The sequence below is a fragment of the Acipenser ruthenus genome, chromosome 47 (genome assembly GCF_902713425.1).
Source record: "Acipenser ruthenus chromosome 47, fAciRut3.2 maternal haplotype, whole genome shotgun sequence".
NCBI classification, from domain to species: Eukaryota; Metazoa; Chordata; class Actinopteri; order Acipenseriformes; family Acipenseridae; genus Acipenser; species Acipenser ruthenus.
Window position 1 is genome coordinate 9,055,587 of NC_081235.1, and position 20,376 is coordinate 9,075,962.

The 20,376-nt window shown below is 49.9% G+C and overlaps 1 protein-coding gene across 1 annotated transcript; it reads right to left on the bottom strand.

Annotated features, from left to right (window-relative positions):
* Positions 1–8,754: 8,754 nt before the first annotated feature.
* On the bottom strand, positions 8,755–20,326 carry LOC117401286 (zinc finger and BTB domain-containing protein 7A). The gene is made up of 4 exons (XM_059013925.1): positions 19,881–20,326; positions 15,206–15,737; positions 13,087–13,937; positions 8,755–12,266 (listed from the first exon to the last, which is right to left on the bottom strand). Exons 2-4 carry the CDS (start codon positions 15,629–15,631, stop codon positions 11,915–11,917), a joined length of 1,629 nt encoding a protein of 542 aa, XP_058869908.1. The 5' UTR covers positions 15,632–15,737; positions 19,881–20,326; the 3' UTR covers positions 8,755–11,914.
* Between the last annotated feature and the right edge of the window lie 50 nt (positions 20,327–20,376).

Genomic DNA, 20,376 nt, shown 5'->3' on the forward strand with positions numbered 1-20,376 from the left:
AAATACAAACCCTACACCTTTGTTCCGTTAGGATGGGGTCTGTGGGTTTCGTTACCTGCCCTGTCAAATTGCACCCCCCCCCCCCCCCCCACGCTCACAACAGGATGCCTGGGCTTGCTGCGAAACCACAGGAAAGCGAGACAGCGAGAGAGAGAGAGAGAGATGTCTACTACCTGCACCAGACCTGCTTCAACTGTCAGTCTGTGAGAAGGGGGGCTCAGAGCCTGACACAGAAAGTGGGGCAGGAAACTCCCTCCAAGTGTCTCTTAATGGGGGGGGAATCGAAAAGATCTAAACAGCGTTGGATCTGAACACAGCTGTTCTATTAACTCTTGTAAAAACACAATGAAGCATGGCGCAAGCACGGGGAAGCACAGGTCAGCACTGCAAAGCCCAGAGAAGTCTGGTAAAGCATGTTTGAAAAATAAAAAAGGATGACTCTTCTAAATGCATAGTATAAGCACTGCGGGAAACTGCACTCTTACTGTGCGAATTTACTGCAGTAAACGTTTCCAAGGGAATCCTGCTGGAGTTTCTACAACCCTCCACGCAAAATAACGTGTTTCTGATTTTAAAATCAGCTTTCCTGTTCAGGTTTGTGTTCATGCAAACCTTCTCATCTTCTCATCTTTAAAAAATAAAAATAAAATCCCCCTGAAGGGATTCTGTCTGCAAGAGCACAATGGATCAATCTGTGCTGTAGCGGGCTCCCCAAGCCCGGTCCTGGGGTCCCCCTGTGTCTGCTGGCTTTCATTCCAGCTGAGCGCTCACTTACTGAACCAGACCCTTAATCGCAGTGATCGTCTGCTTAATTAGACCTTTTTTTTTTCAATTGTTTTCAGCTCTTCAACAGTTGCACATTTCAAGTTAGCTCTAACATTTTATAAGTAACTTGAACTCTCCGACTGTTTAAGAGCTGAAAACACTTACAAAGGTCTAATTAAGCAAACGATCATTTCAATTAAGGGTCTGGTTCAGAAAGTGAGCGCTCAGCTGGAATGAAAGCCAGCAGACACAGGGGGACCCCAGGACCGGGGCTGGGAACCCCTGCTCTAGAGTGTTCCAAACAGCGGGGTTCTAGAGCTCGATTGAGGGTTCTGACACCGCATTCCAACCCCTGCAGAAATATTACAGCACAATGGACCTATTCACGAAGCTTCAAGTCAGAGGAGTTATTTAAAGAATGTTTTAAGTAAAGGCTGACATTCACAAAACTGTTCTAGTTTCTCTAACAAACAGTATAAGCACACCAAATTGTAAACAAAGCATCTTCAAACAAAGACAGGTTAAGCCCTTGTGCATTCAGCTCTATGCGCATGTGTGTGTGTGTGTCACTGTGTGTCTGTGTGAGAGAGAGAGAGAGAGGGAGAGAGAGAGCGTGTGTGTGTGTCACTGTGTGTGTGTGAGAGAGAGAGAGAGAGAGAGAGAGTGTCTCTGTGTTGCTTTGTTTCTGGTGGTTGCAATAACCACAAACAGGCTAGTAAAGCATTATAAAAATAAACTGGATCCAATCATTTTCAGACAGGGGGGTTCAGTCGGTGTGTGAATTGAGCTCCTTGTCTTGGGGTCCCTCTCCAGGAGGCACCACGGGCTCTCCCTCACAGCCTCCCACGCAGCAGGTACAGTACAGAGCGCCGCGCTGCTTCCTGCTGACAAACCCACACGCCTCGATGCTGCTCTGAGCGGGGCTGCGGTGAGGAGAGAGCAGAGCTCACACACCCTCTTACTTGAGAGATCCCTCCCGGGCTGCTGAGGAGAGAGCAGAGCTCACACACCCTCTTACCAGAGAGATCCCTCCTGGGCTGCTGAGGAGAGAGCAGAGCTCACACACCCTCTTACCAGAGAGATCCCTCCCGGGCTGCTGAGGAGAGAGCAGAGCTCACACACCCTCTTACCAGAGAGATCCCTCCCGGGCTGCTGAGGAGAGAGCAGAGCTCACACACCCTCTTACCAGAGAGATCCCTCCCGGGCTGCTGAGGAGAGAGCAGAGCTCACACACCCTCTTACCAGAGAGATCCCTCCCGGGCTGCTGAGGAGAGAGCAGAGCTCACACACCCTCTTACCAGAGAGATCAGTGAGTGAGAGAGTCAGTGATATGGAGAGTGAGAGAGTGAGTGAGATAGAGAGTGAGCCAGTGAGAGAGAGAGTCAGTGATATGGAGAGAGTGAGTGAGATAGAGAGTGAGAGAGTCAGTGATATGGAGAGTGAGAGAGTGAGATAGAGAGTGAGATAGAGTGAGAGAGTCAGTGATATGGAGAGTGAGATAGAGAGTGAGATAGAGTGAGAGAGTCAGTGATATGGAGAGTGAGAGAGTGAGTGAGATAGATAGCGAGATAGAGAGTGAGAGAGTCAGTGATATGGAGAGTGAGAGTGCTCCAAGTCCCAAACTTTTTGTTTTGTTGTCGTCTGTTTTCTCGTTCTCTCTCTTTGTATTTCTATACCCCTCCCCCCCTTCCTCATGGATTAGAATTCATTAGCAATCAAAGCGGCTCTGGAGAGCGCGGGTTCTTAATTACTCACTCATTTGCATGTGTGCATATTAATGACTGCGGAGCTCTGCTGCTCGTGTTTGCCGCAGTGGTATGGAAACCGCCGCGCCCCACAATCTTATAGCAGGGCCGCAGCCCTGGGGCGAAGGGGGTCCCCAAAGACACCCCGAGGAGGTTAGAGCAGGGGGGGAGGGGGGGGGGCTGTGGAATAGTTGGCAAGGTGACCAGTGTGTGAGGGAAGCCCCCCAGGTGAGAGTGAAGAGGAGGGGGGGGGGGGCAGATTCTCCTTGCAGCGGAGACGAAGGGAAGGTGAAGAATAATATAAAGGGTTTGTTTTGTGGTCAGGCTGGCTGCTATAGCATATTATTACTGTTATTATTATTACTGTAATTGATCTTCAAATATCTAAGTATTAGGGTGATCACTAGACTCCCTTGCATACAGCAGCATGTCTTTAATAACAATGAATCCGTGTGTGTGTGTGCGCTCTGTGCTGTCCGTGTGTGTGTGCGCGCTCTGTGCTGTGTGTGCGTGCGTGTGTGTGTGTGTGTGCGCTCTGTGCTGTGCGTGTGTGTGTGTGTGCGCTGTGCTGTGCGTGCATGTGTGTGTGCACGCTCTGTGCTGTGCTGTGTGTTTGTGTGCGTGCGTGTGTGTGCGTGTGTGCATGCTCTGTGCTGTGCGTGCGTGCGTGTCTCTCTTTGTGTTTGCTGCACTGTGTCTCATTGTGCATGACAGTAAACACCATGTATCCATGAATACCCATTTCTACTGACAATAGCTTGTGCTGCCTGACTGTACCAGATCATCATCATCACTCACACAAACACCCATAGCACCAACCTGCAGGGTGAATACACACACACACACACCCACCCATAGCACCAACCTGCAGGGTGAATACACACACACACACACCCATAGCACCAACCTGCAGGGTGAATACACACACACACACCCATAGCACCAACCTGCAGGGTGAATACACACACACACACCCATAGCACCAACCTGCAGGGTGAATACAGCCACCCACACCCATAGCACCAACCTGCAGGGTGAATACACACACACACACACCCACCCATAGCACCAACCTGCAGAGTGAATACACACACACACACACACCCATAGCACCAACCTGCAGGGTGAATACACACACACACACCCATAGCACCAACCTGCAGGGTGAATACAGCCACCCACACCCATAGCACCAACCTGCAGGGTGAATACACACACACACACACCCACCCATAGCACCAACCTGCAGAGTGAATACACACACACACACACACCCATAGCACCAACCTGCAGGGTGAATACACACACACACACACACACCCATAGCACCAACCTGCAGGGTGAATACACACACACACACACCCATAGCACCAACCTGCAGGGTGAATACACACACACACACACCCATAGCACCAACCTGCAGGGTGAATACACACGCACACACACCCATAGCACCAACCTGCAGAGTGAATACACACACACACACACACCCATAGCACCAACCTGCAGGGTGAATACACACGCACACACACCCATAGCACCAACCTGCAGGGTGAATACACACACACACACACACCCATAGCACCAACCTGCAGGGTGAATACACACACACACACAGCACACTCACACTCACACTCTCACTCTGCTGTAGGAAGCCTGTTTCAGAGCTGTCCTTATAAAGGGATCCCCCGGTAGATTTGCTGGTAGTTTGCTGGTAATGTTTCCCCGCCATGTTTTCCCCGTGGTTTGCCGTGTTACAGTTAGGGTTCGGGTGTGCAGTGTTACAGTTAGTATTCGGGTGTGCAGTGTTACAGTTAGGGTTCGGGTGTGCAGTGTTACAGTTAGGGTTCGGGTGTGCCGTGTTACAGTTAGGGTTCGGGTGTGCAGTGTTACAGTTAGGGTTCGGGTGTGTCGTGTTACAGTTAGGGTTCGGGTGTGTCGTATTACAGTTAGGGTTCGGGTGTGTCGTGTTACAGTTAGGGTTTGGGTTTACCGTGTTACAGTTAGGGTTCGGGTTTGCCTCTCTGTGTAAAGAGCACAGCTAAAGCGAGCACACGTGTGTATGACCAGGGTCACTTTGATCATGTATGTAATGCAACTCGTTTTAAGTTTCTGAAAACGCCTCTCTCTCTCTTAGGGTGACCAGATGTTAAATAATTGATAAAACGAATTAAACCATTTCAATAGAGGTTATTTTAATGGTTATTTATAAAGCCAGACATCATCATCATCATCATCATCATCATCATCATAATTAACACAGGCACGTAACCCTGTGTTAATCAATTTATAAAAATAATGTTCTTGATTACTCTAGTTAGTACATTGTGTGTGTTTTATTATATTATTTTGTTTTCGCTGCAGGTGGTGGAATCTAAAAGCGGCTGTTTACGTTTTGTTTTTGTTTTTTTTTGACAAAATGTATTTCGAGTGTGTCGCGCTGCATGAAGTGGCTGAAAACCGGGACTTCTTAAAGATTCAGAGCAAAATGTCAGGACACCGGGATCTTTGATGGAAAACCGGGACGCGGTCACTCGACTATCTAGCATAGAAAAGAAAAAGAGGATTCTACTTCCAGCAAAGAGATTTCACGCGGTTTGAATTATACAATACAATGTGACGAATCCATAATAAAGAGATTCGTATAGGTAAGTCACTTTTGCATATTAAAAATATTCATATAAAACCCACACGGTTTTTTTTTGTTTTGCTTTTAATTTGTTAAACTCAGAAAACGCCTTCGTGAATCCTAATCGGATTCAATTCGTCCATTCTGAAGTGCGGAGGGGTGCAGGACATGCTTCTCGTGGATCAGGTACCAAGAGGTTTGCGTTTTGTTTTGTTTTGTTTATAAAAATGCAGGCCTGCGCTCTGTTTTGTTTTTGGTCTGGGTCTTTGTGTACCCGCATCTTTGTCGGCGGGGTGACCTCACTCGACCCCGGGGATCTGAGGGAGACAGACAGGCCCTGTGGCTCTTAGCTCCTAACTGAGCGACTCGACTCTCGACCCGGCAGTGCACTGGGGCTCGCTTAGTTTTGGTGGCTTATCGCTCCGGCCGGTGCCCTGCCCTAGAAATGTGTTTATCTCATTAGTAGATGTTTTTTTTTCCCCTGCGATTCTGACGCAGGGTAGCCGAGAGTACTGGCGCTCTCAAAATGCCCGCCTCGCTTACTTACTCAACCGGCGGTTTTCAAAGGAGATGTGCCGCCACCCAGTGTCGATAGCTGGGCACTGCACGGTCTCGGGAGTCGCCCCTGTACGCTGGTGTTGCCACCGCATGACATGAGCCCCGCAAACCCCGCACAGACACGCACACGCACACGCACACGCACACGCACACGCACACGCACACGCACACACTCACACACCAGCCTGGCTTTAAAAACAAAAAAAACCAAACCCTCTCAAGATTTATTAGGGTAATGGATATATAAACCAGATATTCTCACCTACACGGCCGTATATCTGGGTATATGTATTTATTATTATACATATAATACATGTTTTTTTTTTTAGATAGATAGATAGATAGATAGATATTTCAGAAGTTTCTTAAAGGATATTTACATTTTTTTTTTTTTAAGTCTGTTCAACGAGGAATGCCATGTTTAATAAGCGTGTTCCATTTTGTAAGCCACAGGAAATTGTTCATTAAATTGGGACATTCCTTTTTATTCAGGAATGCAGGAAACTGACACCAGCATTCACACTCCATGGATTAAACATCGATACACACACTGACACACAAACACCGACACACTGACACACACACCGACACACACACCGACACACCGACACACACACTGACACACACACACAGACACACCGACACACACACTGACACACACACCGACACACCGACACACACACCGACACAAAATTACACACACAAAAAACAAAAAAAACAGTACAATAAAATCAGTTAAAAACCAAAACACAGGAGATATTTGGATATATTTAGTAAAAAAGAAGAAGAAGAAAAGCCCTGACAGTAGCTCTAGTTTGGACTCGATTGATTTAGTGGTCTCATTTACAATACAATGTTTATTCTTCAGCCAAAAGTGCAAATTCCCACCCCCCCCCCACCCCCCCCTCTCAGCAAGCAACCATTACAGGAAATTCATGGCATCCGAACCTAACGGACAGACAGACAGACAGATAGACAGACACACGTCCGAGCCTGAGAACCAGGGACAGTGGGGTGGCAGTGGGATTGGGTTGGGACCAGTACAGAGCCCCAGTTCATGTCTCTCGAGGTACATATCCTGTGCTGTGTGACACAAGCAGCACGTTCATTGGTTAGAGAATCTGAGAGTGTGTTTGCGGGGAGCAGGGAGCCCCCGCTGCTATCGCCTGACTGGGGGGGGGGGTCTGCCGCGCTCTTGAGTTGGGATCGAGGGGGGGGGGGGGGGTTTGGGGCGGAAGGGGAGTATAAAGACGTCGCTTTCTATCGTGCAAATCAAAACGTTTTAAGTGCTTTCGTTTTTCATCATGTAGTTTTTTGCATTTAAATAGTAACAAATAAAAAATATTAACAACAATAATAATAATAATAATAATAACAACAATAACATCAATAATAATAATAACACTAATAATAATAGCAATAATAAAGACCCCCCCCCCCCCCCCCCCCCCCCTCTTCTGCTGCCCCTGCAATCATACTGTGCTACCAATCAGGGGCAAGCAGAGCACTGGCTCCTATTGGACAGAACCCTGCAGACTATCCCATTATCAAGGGGCAGGGGGGGTTATGATTTTAGGACATGCCACTCCAGGAGTCTAGGTGAGGGATTCTGAAGACAGTGTCTCTAAGGAGGTGGAGAGGAGTCCGGACCGCATGTTTCTCAGGCTCGGATTGGGAATCATTAAACATGGAATGTTTTCGCTCGGCCGCGGGAACCCCTCCTCCAGAGATCCAGTCCCGGGATTTTAGACTCGCCCCCTCCCCCCACGCTCTCGGCACTGCACTGCGAGACCCCCACGCTCTCGGCACTGCAGCGTCCTGCCATTGCGATTCTTTCGTCCCGGTTCTGGATCGGTTCTGAGCAGTTCTGGTTTGGATCAGGATCGGGGGGAGGGGCTCCCGGAACACTTCTGTGCTTTTCAGACTCAAAACAAAATTTTAAGACACGTTTCACCCCCAACCCCCATGACATCACACACTCACACTCATGAAACACAACAAGGTGATGTATCCAACGCGAAGCCCTGATTGGTTTAAAGCAGGACACTCCCACTCCCCACCCCACCCCACCCCCGACTTTGTGCAAAACAATCACCGCTCCCCACTGAACTGGACTCTTAGTGCAACGGACTGGCGGGCGGGTCAGTGGAGCGCAGACACACACACAGCGAGATGAAGGCCTCTCTGGAAGGACTGCCAGCTTTGCCCGCCGTCTCAATAGAAGGCAGGTGAGAACAACTTAAACAGCTCCCCCTTGTGACGGGAGGCTCTGGCGCACCCTGTTCCACACTCCCCTCAGCAGCCCTGTGTGAGATCACTCGAAGCCCCCCTATTCATTCTGAAGTCGAGCCGAGTCCGACTCATGTTCTCTTTGCCCCCCCCCCCCATGCAGTTTGTTGTGTTTGATGAGTCTCCCAGCTCAGTACAGTTATGCAGTAACCATGGCAACACACGCGTTTCATTGCTGTAAAGAGTGAAAACTTGCTGATCTTTTTTTTGGATAAACTCTGGCTAATTTAACTGAAAGATTATTATTATTTTTTCTCTCTTTTTGTTGAGACACCACGGCCTGGGACTGAGAAATATACAACAAGATAAACAGTGTGAAGAGCCTGCACACGCGTGTCTGTGTGAAGAGCCTGCACACACGTGTCCGTGTGAACAGACATGTACATGATCTGCAGCCTGGAAGTTAAAAGCGCCCCCCCCCACCTAGTATTAGATTAGCGGTGATACTGGCAACCAGTAAGACTGGTACTGGGCGATACTGGTCCGGTTCGGAGTGAGTGTGGCTCCCATGGAAACCAGTTTGACCAGAGGCTCACTATATATTGCAGTTATTTTCAATTTTAAGGCACAGAGCCGCCTCACCAGCCGCCTCACCCCCCCCCCCCCTTGAGTGACCGCCAGTCCCAGGCCGTTACTGGACCCCCTCTACAGAACCTGAGCAGTCTGGTACCGGAGTCCAAACACACACACACACACAGACCCCCGGACCTGGACCCCTACACACACCGCACAGCAGCACTGTGGAGGGACCACTGTTGCATTTGGGTGCTGTCTGTTTCCCTCTGCTGGCTGCTGTGTGCATTACACCCTGTCTGTGTGTGTGTGTCGTGGACTCCAGTCTGTCTGTCTCCGCGTGTGTCTGGGGAGGTGTCAGGGACAGTATTTTAGTGCAAACTCTTCCTGTCTCTGCTAAACTTCCAGTGCTATCAGGCTCCCCTCCCCTCCCCTCCCCGTGCTCTTGAGATAAACACCCTTACTAAACTGCAGCATCCCGAGATTACAACGAATAAAGCTATTTACCTACAAAAAACACATCAAGACTACAGTTTAACAAATGGAATTAAAAACAACAGCAGAAAATAATAATAATAATAATAATAATAATAATATCAATAATAATAATCCTCAAGTAGATATTGCATTATTCCACACAATAACTGCATATGTAAGAAGGATCCAGCGCTGGGTTCTCATGCTCAGTGTGTGTGCGCGGGGGGGGGGGGCGGAGGTTACATGGAATATCTATTATATATTTTACATATTAGATTTGTTTTGTTTTGTTTTTTTATCAGATCCAGGTGCAGGTAGATGGAAGCCTCATCCACTGCTGTGTGACATCACACCTAAGGGGGCGGTTCCAATCATTCCCACAGGAAGTCGTGTCACCCTTATAAAGTTCCCCCCATGCTTTTCCCACACTATACTGTGCATTTGCCATAGCTGACCTGGGTGTGCAATGTTTCTGAATATGCTGTACTGTACCTCTCTGTGCTTTACTACACTTTGCTGTTGCTATCAAACTCTTAGACGGATATTGCTAACCTCCAGGCCTGCTAGGAAGTGAGGTCAGAGGCCTGGTGTGACATCAGGCTGGCTCCCTTCCAGTGAGAGCCCCCCCCCCCCGGGACCCGAACCCAGCGCTGGTTTAAGACAATTAGAAGGATTCAAACATCTGTCTTCAAGTGCATTCAGCTGAGAGGGGATTTAGAGTTTTAATCGGTCACAAAACCTAACGTGCGCTTTCTCTGGCCTGTGACTCGCTTCCTGACTCTGTGTGTCTGTGTGTCTCTTTGTGTGTCTCTCAGTCTGTGTGTCTCTGTGTCTCTTTGTGTGTCTGTGTCTCTCTCTGTCTCTGTTTGTGTCTCTGTCTCTGTTTGTGTGTCTCTGTCTCTCTCTCTGTCTCTGTTTGTGTGTCGCTGTCTCTGTTTGTGTGTCTCTGTGTCTCTGTCTCTCTCTTTGTCTCTGTTTGTGTGTCTCTGTGTCTCTCTGTCTCTGTTTGTGTGTCTCTGTGTCTCTGTCTCTGTTTGTATGTCTCTGTGTCTCTGTCTCTCTCTCTGTCTCTGTCTCTCTCTCTGTCTCTGTTTGTGTCTCTGTGTCTCTGTCTCTGTTTGTGTGTCTCTCATCTGTTTTGTTTTTTCTGTTTTGTTTTTTTTGGTGGCCGCAGCGACAGGACTGAAATCCAAAAGCTATAAAGAGTCTCCAGACTCTGATAAAGTACCCGTTTCTTTTTTTACCTTTTTTTTTTTTTTTAAAGAAAATAATGAAATTAATAATAAAGAAGAAAAGAAAAACTGCAAAAGCTAACGTGGCCGTTTCTGTAACAAAGTGCTTCTTCATAAGGTGCAAAGAACTGAACACACTGTCCACGTGGTCCGCTGTGCTCTCAACACCAGCCCCAGCATCAGGGGTCACCCTGACAGCTCCCTTCAGCCCACGCTATTCACAGAGCTGCCACTGCTTCACATACCGTGCTGATCAATCAAACACAGAGCTAGAAACGCGCTTCCTAACCAACACTCCAGAAAGCTCGACTGCTAATCAAAACAGACCCAAACCTTCTCCAAGTGACTGTGAAGCTCTGTGACTGGGCCCTGGTTTCCATGCATGAACTCCCAGCTCCCTCGACTGTTCTCTTTCATCTGGTTTATTAGACTTGTTTAATTTCAATTCTTTGGAGTAACATTATCGATTACCCTACTGGACCCCTGCTTCCTGCCTACGGGCAAGCACAGGAAGTCAGGGCGGGGGTTAAAGGTCATGCCATCTGACCTGGATGTAAACAAGCCTGCAGGCTGCCCAATTAAAAAAAAAAAAAAAAGATCTATATAGTGTCAGATAACGTCGCTTTATATATGCGGATGGCGCCACTTGGTGGTGGCATGCTTTAACTGCATCTGTATTTATCTCCGAGCGAGAGAGAGAGTGGTGTTGCACAGCACAGCGTTTCTGGAGTATTGTAGAGTTGTCACTCGGCCTCTCTAGTGTCATTTATTGCGCTCTTCATCAACAGTACTTCATTATCATGGTCCTCAGGGCAAAGAACAGCATCCCTCTAGCTTTCTCTTCAATAGATAGATAGATAGATAGATAGATAGATAGATTTGTGTACATATTTCTATATGTTAGGATGTGCAAATTTATAAAAAAGGTGCTTATTGTCTTTTCATATCCCTCGCTCTAAATATATATATCTATTTGTCTTTCAGGCATCCTCTCTCTCTCTCTCTATATATATATATTTCTTTTTATCATCTATTTCTAATAACTAAGTGTCAAGTACCCAAGGCAGCCAACTCAAAACAAACAGAAAAACCATTTAAGACTGTAAAAAAACTGGAACCAACAGGAATCTTTAAGGAGGTTAGGAGTGGGGGGGGGGGGGTCAGTGGTTAGTGCCCCCTAGTGGAGAGCTGCGGTAGTGCTTTAAGAACACAGAACCCCTCCCCCCCGCCCCCGTTGTAATTTTTAAAGACAAAGGACACGGTGTTGACAGTCCACCAGCAGAGCAGACAGTATCGGGTTTAACGTCTCCTCTGAAAGACGCGCCCCCCGACCCCCCCAATCCCAGAAGGGGCACCCCGACATCACGACACAGAGCTAATCGGCACCCCGTTTAAAACAACACGCACCCCTAAACACGAGCGCTACCAAAACACACCTCGAGTCTCAATCTAGCGTTCCTTAACCCTCACCGGCAGACCGGAGCCAAAAACACACATTATAAATAAAACATTCAGAAATCACTATAACAATAATAACAACCAAAAAACCAAAATAAAAAATCCTGGAGAAAGAAACTTCAGATTAGATTTTGTGACACCCTGATTTGGTTGGTTTTTTTTTGTAGTTTAGTTTTTTTTAGTTTTTTTTTTTTTTTTTAAAAAGAGGAGTCTTTTTTCAGTTTGTGTGTCTCTTGTTAATCGTCACGTTACCCCACGGTCTCCGAGCGGAGCTCCTCTCCTGGGCCTGTGTCCTGGCTGCTGGGTGCCGGCTCCTGTCTCCGGCGCCCCCCTGTGGCCCCCGCTGGCTCCTGCAGCCTGGGTTTGCGGCCCCGGCGCGAGGGCACGCCGTTGCAGCCGTCCTTCTTGAGGTGGCGGTGCAGGTGGTCCGAGCGCACGAAGGTCTTGAAGCAGCTGCTGCACTGGTAGGGGCGCAGGCCTGTGTGCACGCGCTGGTGGTTCTTCAGGTCGTAGTTGTGAGCGAAAGCAGCGCCGCACTGAGAGCACAGGTACGGCTTCTCACCCGTGTGCTTCCGCATGTGAACCTTCAGCTTGTCCTGCCTGTGGAGAGGGAGCAGAGAGTGTCACTGATACAGCAGAGACATACACACAGCATCCACACCTATACACAGCTATACACACCTATACACACCTATACACAGCTATACACAGCTATACACAGCTATACACACCTATACACAGCTATACACAGCTATAGACACCTATACACAGCTATACACAGCTATAGACACCTATACACAGCTATACACTACTATACACTGCTATACACAGCTATACACAGCTATACACTGCTATACACAGCTATACACTGCTATACACAGCTATACACAGCTATACACAGCTATACACAGCTATACACTGCTATACACAGCTATACACACCTATACACAGCTATAGACACCTATACACAGCTATACACTACTATACACTGCTATACACAGCTATACACAGCTATACACTGCTATACACAGCTATACACTGCTATACACAGCTATACACAGCTATACACAGCTATACACAGCTATACACTGCTATACACAGCTATACACACCTATACACAGCTATACACAGCTATACACACCTATACACAGATATACACAGCTATACACTGCTATACACAGCTATACACAGCTATACACTACTATACACAGCTATACACAGCTATACACAGTTATACACAGTTATACACACCTATACACAGCATCCACAGCTATAGACAGCTACACACAGCTATACACACCTATACACTGCTATACACAGCTATACACAGCTATACACAGTTATAGACAGTTATACACTGCAATACACTCACACGCACACACACGCACGCACGCACGCGCGCAGGCAGGCAGGCTCTCACCTGGTGAAGCGCACGTTGCAGATGGCACACTCGTAGGGCTTCTCTCCGGTGTGAGTGCGGATGTGCCGGGGCAGCTTCCCCGCCCCCTGGATCACCTTGGAGCAGATGGGACACTTCTGGAAGGCCTTGGAGCGCATCTTCTTCTCCCCGCCGGCCCCGGGCCCCCCCAGCACGGCCCCCTCCCCCTCCCCCTCCCCCTCCCCCTCGTGAGAGCTGTTAAAGTAATTCAAGTAAAACTCCACGTCTGGCTCCTCCGCCTCGACTCCCTCCTCCCCTTCCCCTCCCCCTCCCCCTCCCCCTCCCCCTGCCTTCTGCCTCTCGAACGAGTTCATCATGTGCTGCAGCAAGGCACTGGCTGACAGGCCAGCCCTCTCCCTCTCCCTCTCCCTCTCCCTCTCCCTCTCCCTCTCCCGGTATTCCTCGCTATAATGTCCGTTCTGAGAGGGTTGGAAAGCCCCCGATGCAGCCCAGGCTAGGGGGTCTCCTCCCTCATTCCTCTTCCTCCTCCCCCTCCTCTTCCGGTCCCCCTCTCCCCCCTCCTCCTCTCCCCCCTCCTCCTCCCCTGCCAGGGAGGGGTGCTGTGGCATGCCCAGGGGTGAGTGGTGCTCGCTGGGTGCTGTGCTGCCGTTGCTCTGGGAGGCTCCTGCTCCCCCTCCGTTGCGTTGGCCGGGGTCTCCCAGCTCCGGCGTGCTGCAGCTGCTGCTCCAGTGGGATCCGCAGCTCTGGAAGAATTCCAGGTATTCCCGAGCCCGGAGCCAGTTCCCCTGGTCAACCGAGTCCCCGGGGGTGTGTGTCTGCCGGGAGCTCCCCTCCGCCCCCTCCTCCCCTCTCCCCAGAGCCGCATCGCTGCCCTGCAGAGCAAACAGAGACACACGGGTCAGCACACGCACGCACGCAGGCACGTGAGAGCCTGGAACCACAGACACTGTGGCAAAGTAACTCAGAGAACAACGTCTTCATATAGTCAGGAGGACTCTTAGAAAACGTCACCATGGTAAACTTGCAGTCATTTTGCAGACCCCCCCCCCCCCCCCATAGATTACCATGTTTTGCTATGTTTTCTGAATGTGCTTTACCAGACCTCTCTGTGCTTTACAATGCTTCCCTATGCTTTACCACACCTCTCTGTGCTTTACAATGCTTCCCTATGCTTTACCACACCTCTCTGTGCTTTACAATGCTTCCCTATGCTTTACCACACCTCTCTGTGCTTTACAATGCTTCCCTATGCTTTACCACACCTCTCTGTGCTTCCCTATGCTTTCTTACTGCACTGTGGTGGTACTGGGGTCATTGTTATAAGGCGACGCGTGGGCAGGTGTGTGGGCTGCCTAAGCTGTGACTTCCAGTATAAGGTAAAGACATTGAAAGGAACCCACTTGACTTTCATGAGTTTATGACACCAATAATCAGTTAACAGTCAAACTAAGGGGCCATAAAATGAATTGAGGAAGCAGCGATTCCTTATCACAGTTCAACTGCATCTCAATAATCCAGAGGTCACTTCTACTTTAGCTTTAGTTGTTTTAAATTATTATTATTATTATTATTATTATTATTATTATTATTATTAAATTGGCATTTTATAAAGTCATTTAAGCAGGACAGTTTCTCCAAAGCGTAGGTTACAGTTTTGGAGTGAGCGGGTGAATGTTTTGCTCGTCCCTTCAATGGTTTAATCAGTGCAGACACCAGCCGAAAGGTGAAGGAAACGCCACCAGATAGAACAACCAAACCAGAAAGAAACGATTCCGACGCTTCATTCAGGGGCTTGTCTGCAGTCTCTCACTATGCATTGTGATGTACATGTTAACTGTTCAGCAAACTAACAACCTTCAGTTACTGTGGTTACAGTTCCCAAGAACCTAGGGGCGGGGCGGGGGTGTGGTTTCAACTGAGCGGCTGCTGTGATTGGATACATTTCTGTCAGAGTCTGGAATCTTTTTAAAACTCCTCCCCAAGTGATAAAGTCAATGTTGTCTCAGAGCTGGTTATAGGGGGGGTTGTTTAAAGGAATATAAAATCGCTGGTATCACAGCAGCCCCTCCGCTGAAACCCCCCCAGGTCCTTTCCTCTCGCCCGGTTCCCCCGTGGTGCAGGCAGGTGGGTGGAACGGTACCTGTGTGCTCAGCACCTTGGTCTCCAGCAGGTGGCAGCAGACCTCCCTCACAGGCCTGATTTCGAGGAGGCGTGCGGCGCTCAGGACCTCGCCCACGTTGGTTGCGTTGAGGGTGAGGGTGGCGGTGTAGGCGAAGTCCAGGAGGGAGGCCAGGGCCCCGGGGCTCACGAAGTCGATCCCGTAGACGCTCTGCCGGTCCGCAGCGGCCCCCGAGGTGAAGAGCTTGTGGAAGTACGGGCTGCAGGCGGCGAGCACGGAGCGGTGAGCGGGGAACTCGCAGCCCTGCGCCACCAGGAGCAGGTCACACAGCGCCCCGCTGAGCCGCTGCTCGTTCAGCCCGCCCAGGATCTCGCTGCTGTGGTCTGGGAACGGGATTCCGATCGGGCCCTCCTCCGCCGCGGCCCCGCCGCTGCCCCCCGCAGACATCTTCCACCAGCCCACCGCCGATCCTCCGATCACAGCCTCCCGCGCCGCCGTGCTCCCCCTGCCCTGCGTCCGGCCCTCTGCCGCCAGCCCGGCGCCGTCTGGCTTCCTGGAGAAAGCAGACAAGATGGGAGCGTGACACGGCAGCCAGCGGCGCGCTCCACAAGCAGGAGCTCCGACGCCGGCTTCTTACCCAGCTTCCTGGACTCGCATCTTATTACACAGAATCCCTGACAGTTTGCAGCAGCAATCCCAGCGAGTCTCTGATTCACTCTCACTGCGCCACGCAATGCTTTCAACGGGAAATCGCAGTTTGATTAAACGGACACGGGACACGGCAGAACTCGCTAAAGCAAACGTCATACAAGTCAATCGGGGTTTTCACTTTGCAATTAAAAAAAAATAATAATAAAAAAAATCACTGCAACCTGCTGTTATTATTACAGTAATCATTTCCTGTAGTGAAGCCGTGCACGCTTCCTCACAGCACAGCGCTTACTCCACAGCATGTCTGTATCCCACAAGCAGGGCTGACAAGCACATCATTCAGGAGGCTGTGCCCTGGCCTGGAGGATTCTCGCCTCGTCACCGCGGCTTGTGATCACACAGGCAGCTGACTTCATCTCAACCCAGCCAGCACAGCACCAGGGAAAACCTGCCTCCGTGTGTGTGTGTGTGCGTGAGAGCGTGTGTGTGTGTGCGTGTGTGTGTGTGCTTGTGTCAGTGTTCCTCAGTGATATTGTGTGCGTCTCAGTGTGTCTGTGTGCGTGTCTTCGTGTCTGACTGTGTCTCAGTGTCTCTGTGTGTGTGTGTGTGTGTGTGTGTGTGTTGTGTATCTTTGTGTTAGTGTGTGTGTGTGTCAGTGTGTGTGTGTGTGTTTGTGTATCTTTGTGTCAGTGTGTGTGTGTCGGGGTGCAGTGGAAAAACCCCAGCACAGGGAGCAGCTGAGTGCAGGGATGGTCTCAGCGCTAGGGAGCTTGTCAAGCTGGTCTGAGCTGGTTACCCCACCCTGAGATCCCTGCCAAGTTTCAGGAAGGCAGTGCGCTCATGTGCAGGGCGGGATTCAGAGACACGACCTCTCTGTAAACTTCACACAGCCACAGCACCTTCACGAAGAGCAGAGGGGACCAGCCTCGCTGTACAGCTCTCTGTAAACCTCCCTGTAAACTTTACACAGCCACAGCACCTTCACGAAGAGCAGAGGGGACCAGCCTCGCTGTACAGCTCTCTGTAAACCTCCCTGTAAACTTTACACAGCCACAGCACCTTCACGAAGAGCAGAGGGGACCAGCCTCGCTGTACAGCTCTCTGTAAACCTCCCTGTAAACTTTACACAGCCACAGCACCTTCACGAAGAGCAGAGGGGACCAGCCTCGCTGTACAGCTCTCTGTAAACCTCCCTGTAAACTTTACACAGCAACACAGTTCAGAGTGACAGGAGTGAAGATACAGCTGCTTGGGTTTGTGTGGATTGCTGTTCAGAGTGACAGGAGTGAAGATACAGCTGCTTGGGTTTGTGTGGATTGCTGTTCAGAGTGAGAGGAGTGAAGATACAGCTGCTTGGGTTTGTGTGGATTGCTGTTCAGAGTGACAGGAGTGAAGATACAGCTGCTTGGGTTTGTGTGGGTTGCTGTTCAGAGTGACAGGAGTGAAGATACAGCTGCTTGGGTTTGTGTGGATTGCTGTTCAGAGTGACAGGAGTGAAGATACAGCTGCTTGGGTTTGTGTGGATTGCTGTTCTCCAGACTGCAGGAAAAGCTGCAATCATTGCAAATCCAAGCAGCTGTTTCTTCCCTCGTTTCTCTCTCAATGTTAAATCAGCCCAGCCGACCCCAGCGACCCTCACCTGACGGTCAGCACTGGGTTTCTGCAGAGAGCTCCGTCCCTGTGATCCGTGTGCGCAGCACGACTTTTCACTTACACGTAAAACACAGAGATGCTTCTAATGTTAGTAGGTTAAGCCCCCTTCATTGAATCCAGAGCGATGGTAGCTCAGTTCGCCAGCGCTCAGATCAATGGCTTGGTCCTCAGCCTCTTTATTTAAATCTCAATAGCAGTCTTCCTCTCTCCAGGTCACAAGCCTACATGAGCTATCTTATTTCAGATCACTCTCCTTTCCATTCATCCCTTCATTCATTCATTGTATAAATGATTTTAGCGTTTGTTTGCAGTAAGCAGGTGTCTCATTTTTGCCCGATTGCCCAGAGTCTCCTGTTGCCCCCAGCGTGACCCCAGTGCAGCGCAGCACCATCAAAACACATCAGCACCTCCCAGTCGAGGGGCGAGCCTGCAGGGATCTGGGGCCCCCTTAAACCAGGGGCCACGGTGACGACACACCATGAAGATCTCCTGTCTGTTTGATCTGAGGGTGGCAGTGCGATTGCAGATTCGTACACACGCACACACAGTCACACACACACATGCGCACGCACACACACAGTCACACCCACACCACCCTGTCTGAAATGTGCATTCCGTTTGGCCCTCAATGTTAACAGACTCATCTGACGTTGTTAATCACTGTGATGCTAACTTGAACTACCTGCTCGTAACTCCTTAGACCCTGCAGCCAAGGTCTTAATACAAATGAACGTGGGACAGATTAACAGAAGAACCAGCTCCTGAACCCTCGTGAACCCCCCTGAACTCTCCTGAACCCCCCTGAACTCTCCTGAACTCTCCTGAACCCCCCTGAACCCCCTGAACTCTCCTGAATCCCCCTGAACCCTCCTGAACTCTCCTGAACCCCCCTGAACTCTCCTGAACTCTCCTGAACCCCCCTGAACTCTCCTGAATCCCCCTGAACCCTCCTGAACTCTCCTGAACCCCCCTGAACCCCCCTGAACTCTCCTCCATAACAACCAACCAAGAAGCAGAAGAAAAAGAAAAAAAAAAAAAGCAGCACTGACTCCGTTCTGTTAAATTCACAGCCGGATGGTTTCCTTCTCATTCTCCTCCCGTAGTTAATGAACTCTTTTGCAAGGAGATCAGGAAGTGTGGTGTGGGTGTGTGGGGGATGTAGTGAGGCGAGAGAGAGAGAGAGAGGGAGAGAGAGAGAGAGAGAGAGAGAGAGAGAGAGAGAGAGAGAGAGAGAGAGAGAGAGAGAGAGAGAGAGAGGGAGAGAGAGAGAGGGAGGAGGGAGAGCTGCTGCTGCTGCACTGGCCCCGTCAGTCCTGCAGCCTGCCTGCTCGCCTGCCAGCCTGCCTGCCTTGGGAGAGCTCAAGTCCTGCAGCCTGAAGACAGGAAACTTGACGAGACTCAGTCCCCCAGCCTGGCCTGATCCCACACAGACCCCCCTCCCCCTCCTCAGTGCCCGGCTCCCTCCCCCTCTCAGTGGCCCTCCTGCCTGTCAGTCACCACACCTCCCCATCAGGATAGGTCTCTCTCCACTTCCTTCCCTGTGTCTCTGAGGACAAGGCATTCTGGGATCTGTAGTCCCAAGCTCCTATTCCACCTGCTCCCCAGGCCTGCTGGTGGACTACGTGTCCCAGGCTGCCTTCAGCTGATCCAACGTAAGCACTCAGGACAGAATTGTACTCCAGTATGCTGCTCGCAAGATGCCAGGTAGAGAAAACAAGAGGCAAGCCCCGCTGAGCAGGCCTCGCTTTCGGGAACAAACGCTCCCCTCCGGGGGGAGAGACACTCCGGTCTCCCCAGGGTCCAAATCTCTTTCCCAGCCTCACTGGAAGAGCAGCCCCCCCCTGACCTCAATCCACACGGCTTTCAAAATAAAAGTGTTTCCGTGTGCAGTGCACAAAGCCACGCACACACAAGCACACACACACACACAAGCACACACAAGCACACACACACTGCTACACAATCTGCTGTACTTCCTATAGTTCCCACACACACACACACACACACACACACCACCAAGCAAACACAAGCACAGCGTTCCTGTCGCTGCTGCCACGGTACCTGGGCTCCTCTTTCTTTCTTTTCATCCCGTTGATAATAAACTTTAAATGAAAAATAATAACAACAACAAAAAAAATACAAATAAACAGTGCTGCTAATAAAAACCAAACTGGGCAAAAACAAGAGAGAGAGAGAGAGAGAGAGAGAGAGAGAGAGCGAGAGAGAGAGAGAGAGAGAACTTCCTACTGTACACACAGACACCAGATCACAACTCCCTCCCTCTCTCTCTCTCTCTCTCTCCCTTATCCCCCTCTTCACATCTCTCTCTCTCTCTCTCTCTCTCTCTCTCTGCGGCCCTTTTTTAAAGCGACAGTCCTGGCTCTGTACTCACCTGTAGTTGTTGAGCTGCTCCAGTATCTCTGAGCTGTGCTCCGCTCTCTCGCTCTCTCTCTCCCTGTCGGCTCTTCAGAGACTCGTATGCACAACAGCAGCAGCTCCAGCAGTGAGAGAGGAGGCAGGCAGAGCAGCTCAAATCCCTTCCTGGTTTCTGGAGGGCAAAGGGGTCCCTCCCTCCCTTCTCTCTCTCTCTCTCTCTCTCTCTCTCTCTCTCGCTCTGTCTCTTAAAGGAACAGCATTCCCTTTTTTTTCTTCTACTTCTCTGTTTTGGAACTCTTTTTCTGTTGTTGTTTCTCAAGGAGGTGATTCTCCCAACTACCTAAAATCCAAGAAGTTCCCCCGCCTGTCTCCCTGCGTTCTGGAATAATAACAATAACAATGACAAGAACGATAGGGCTGTGATGGGTTGGTGTTACTAACATTTTAATAAGCTGCCACTCCTTCCTGGTTAAGCGAGTGGAGTGAGTGAGTGGCGAGGGGGCAGGGTGATT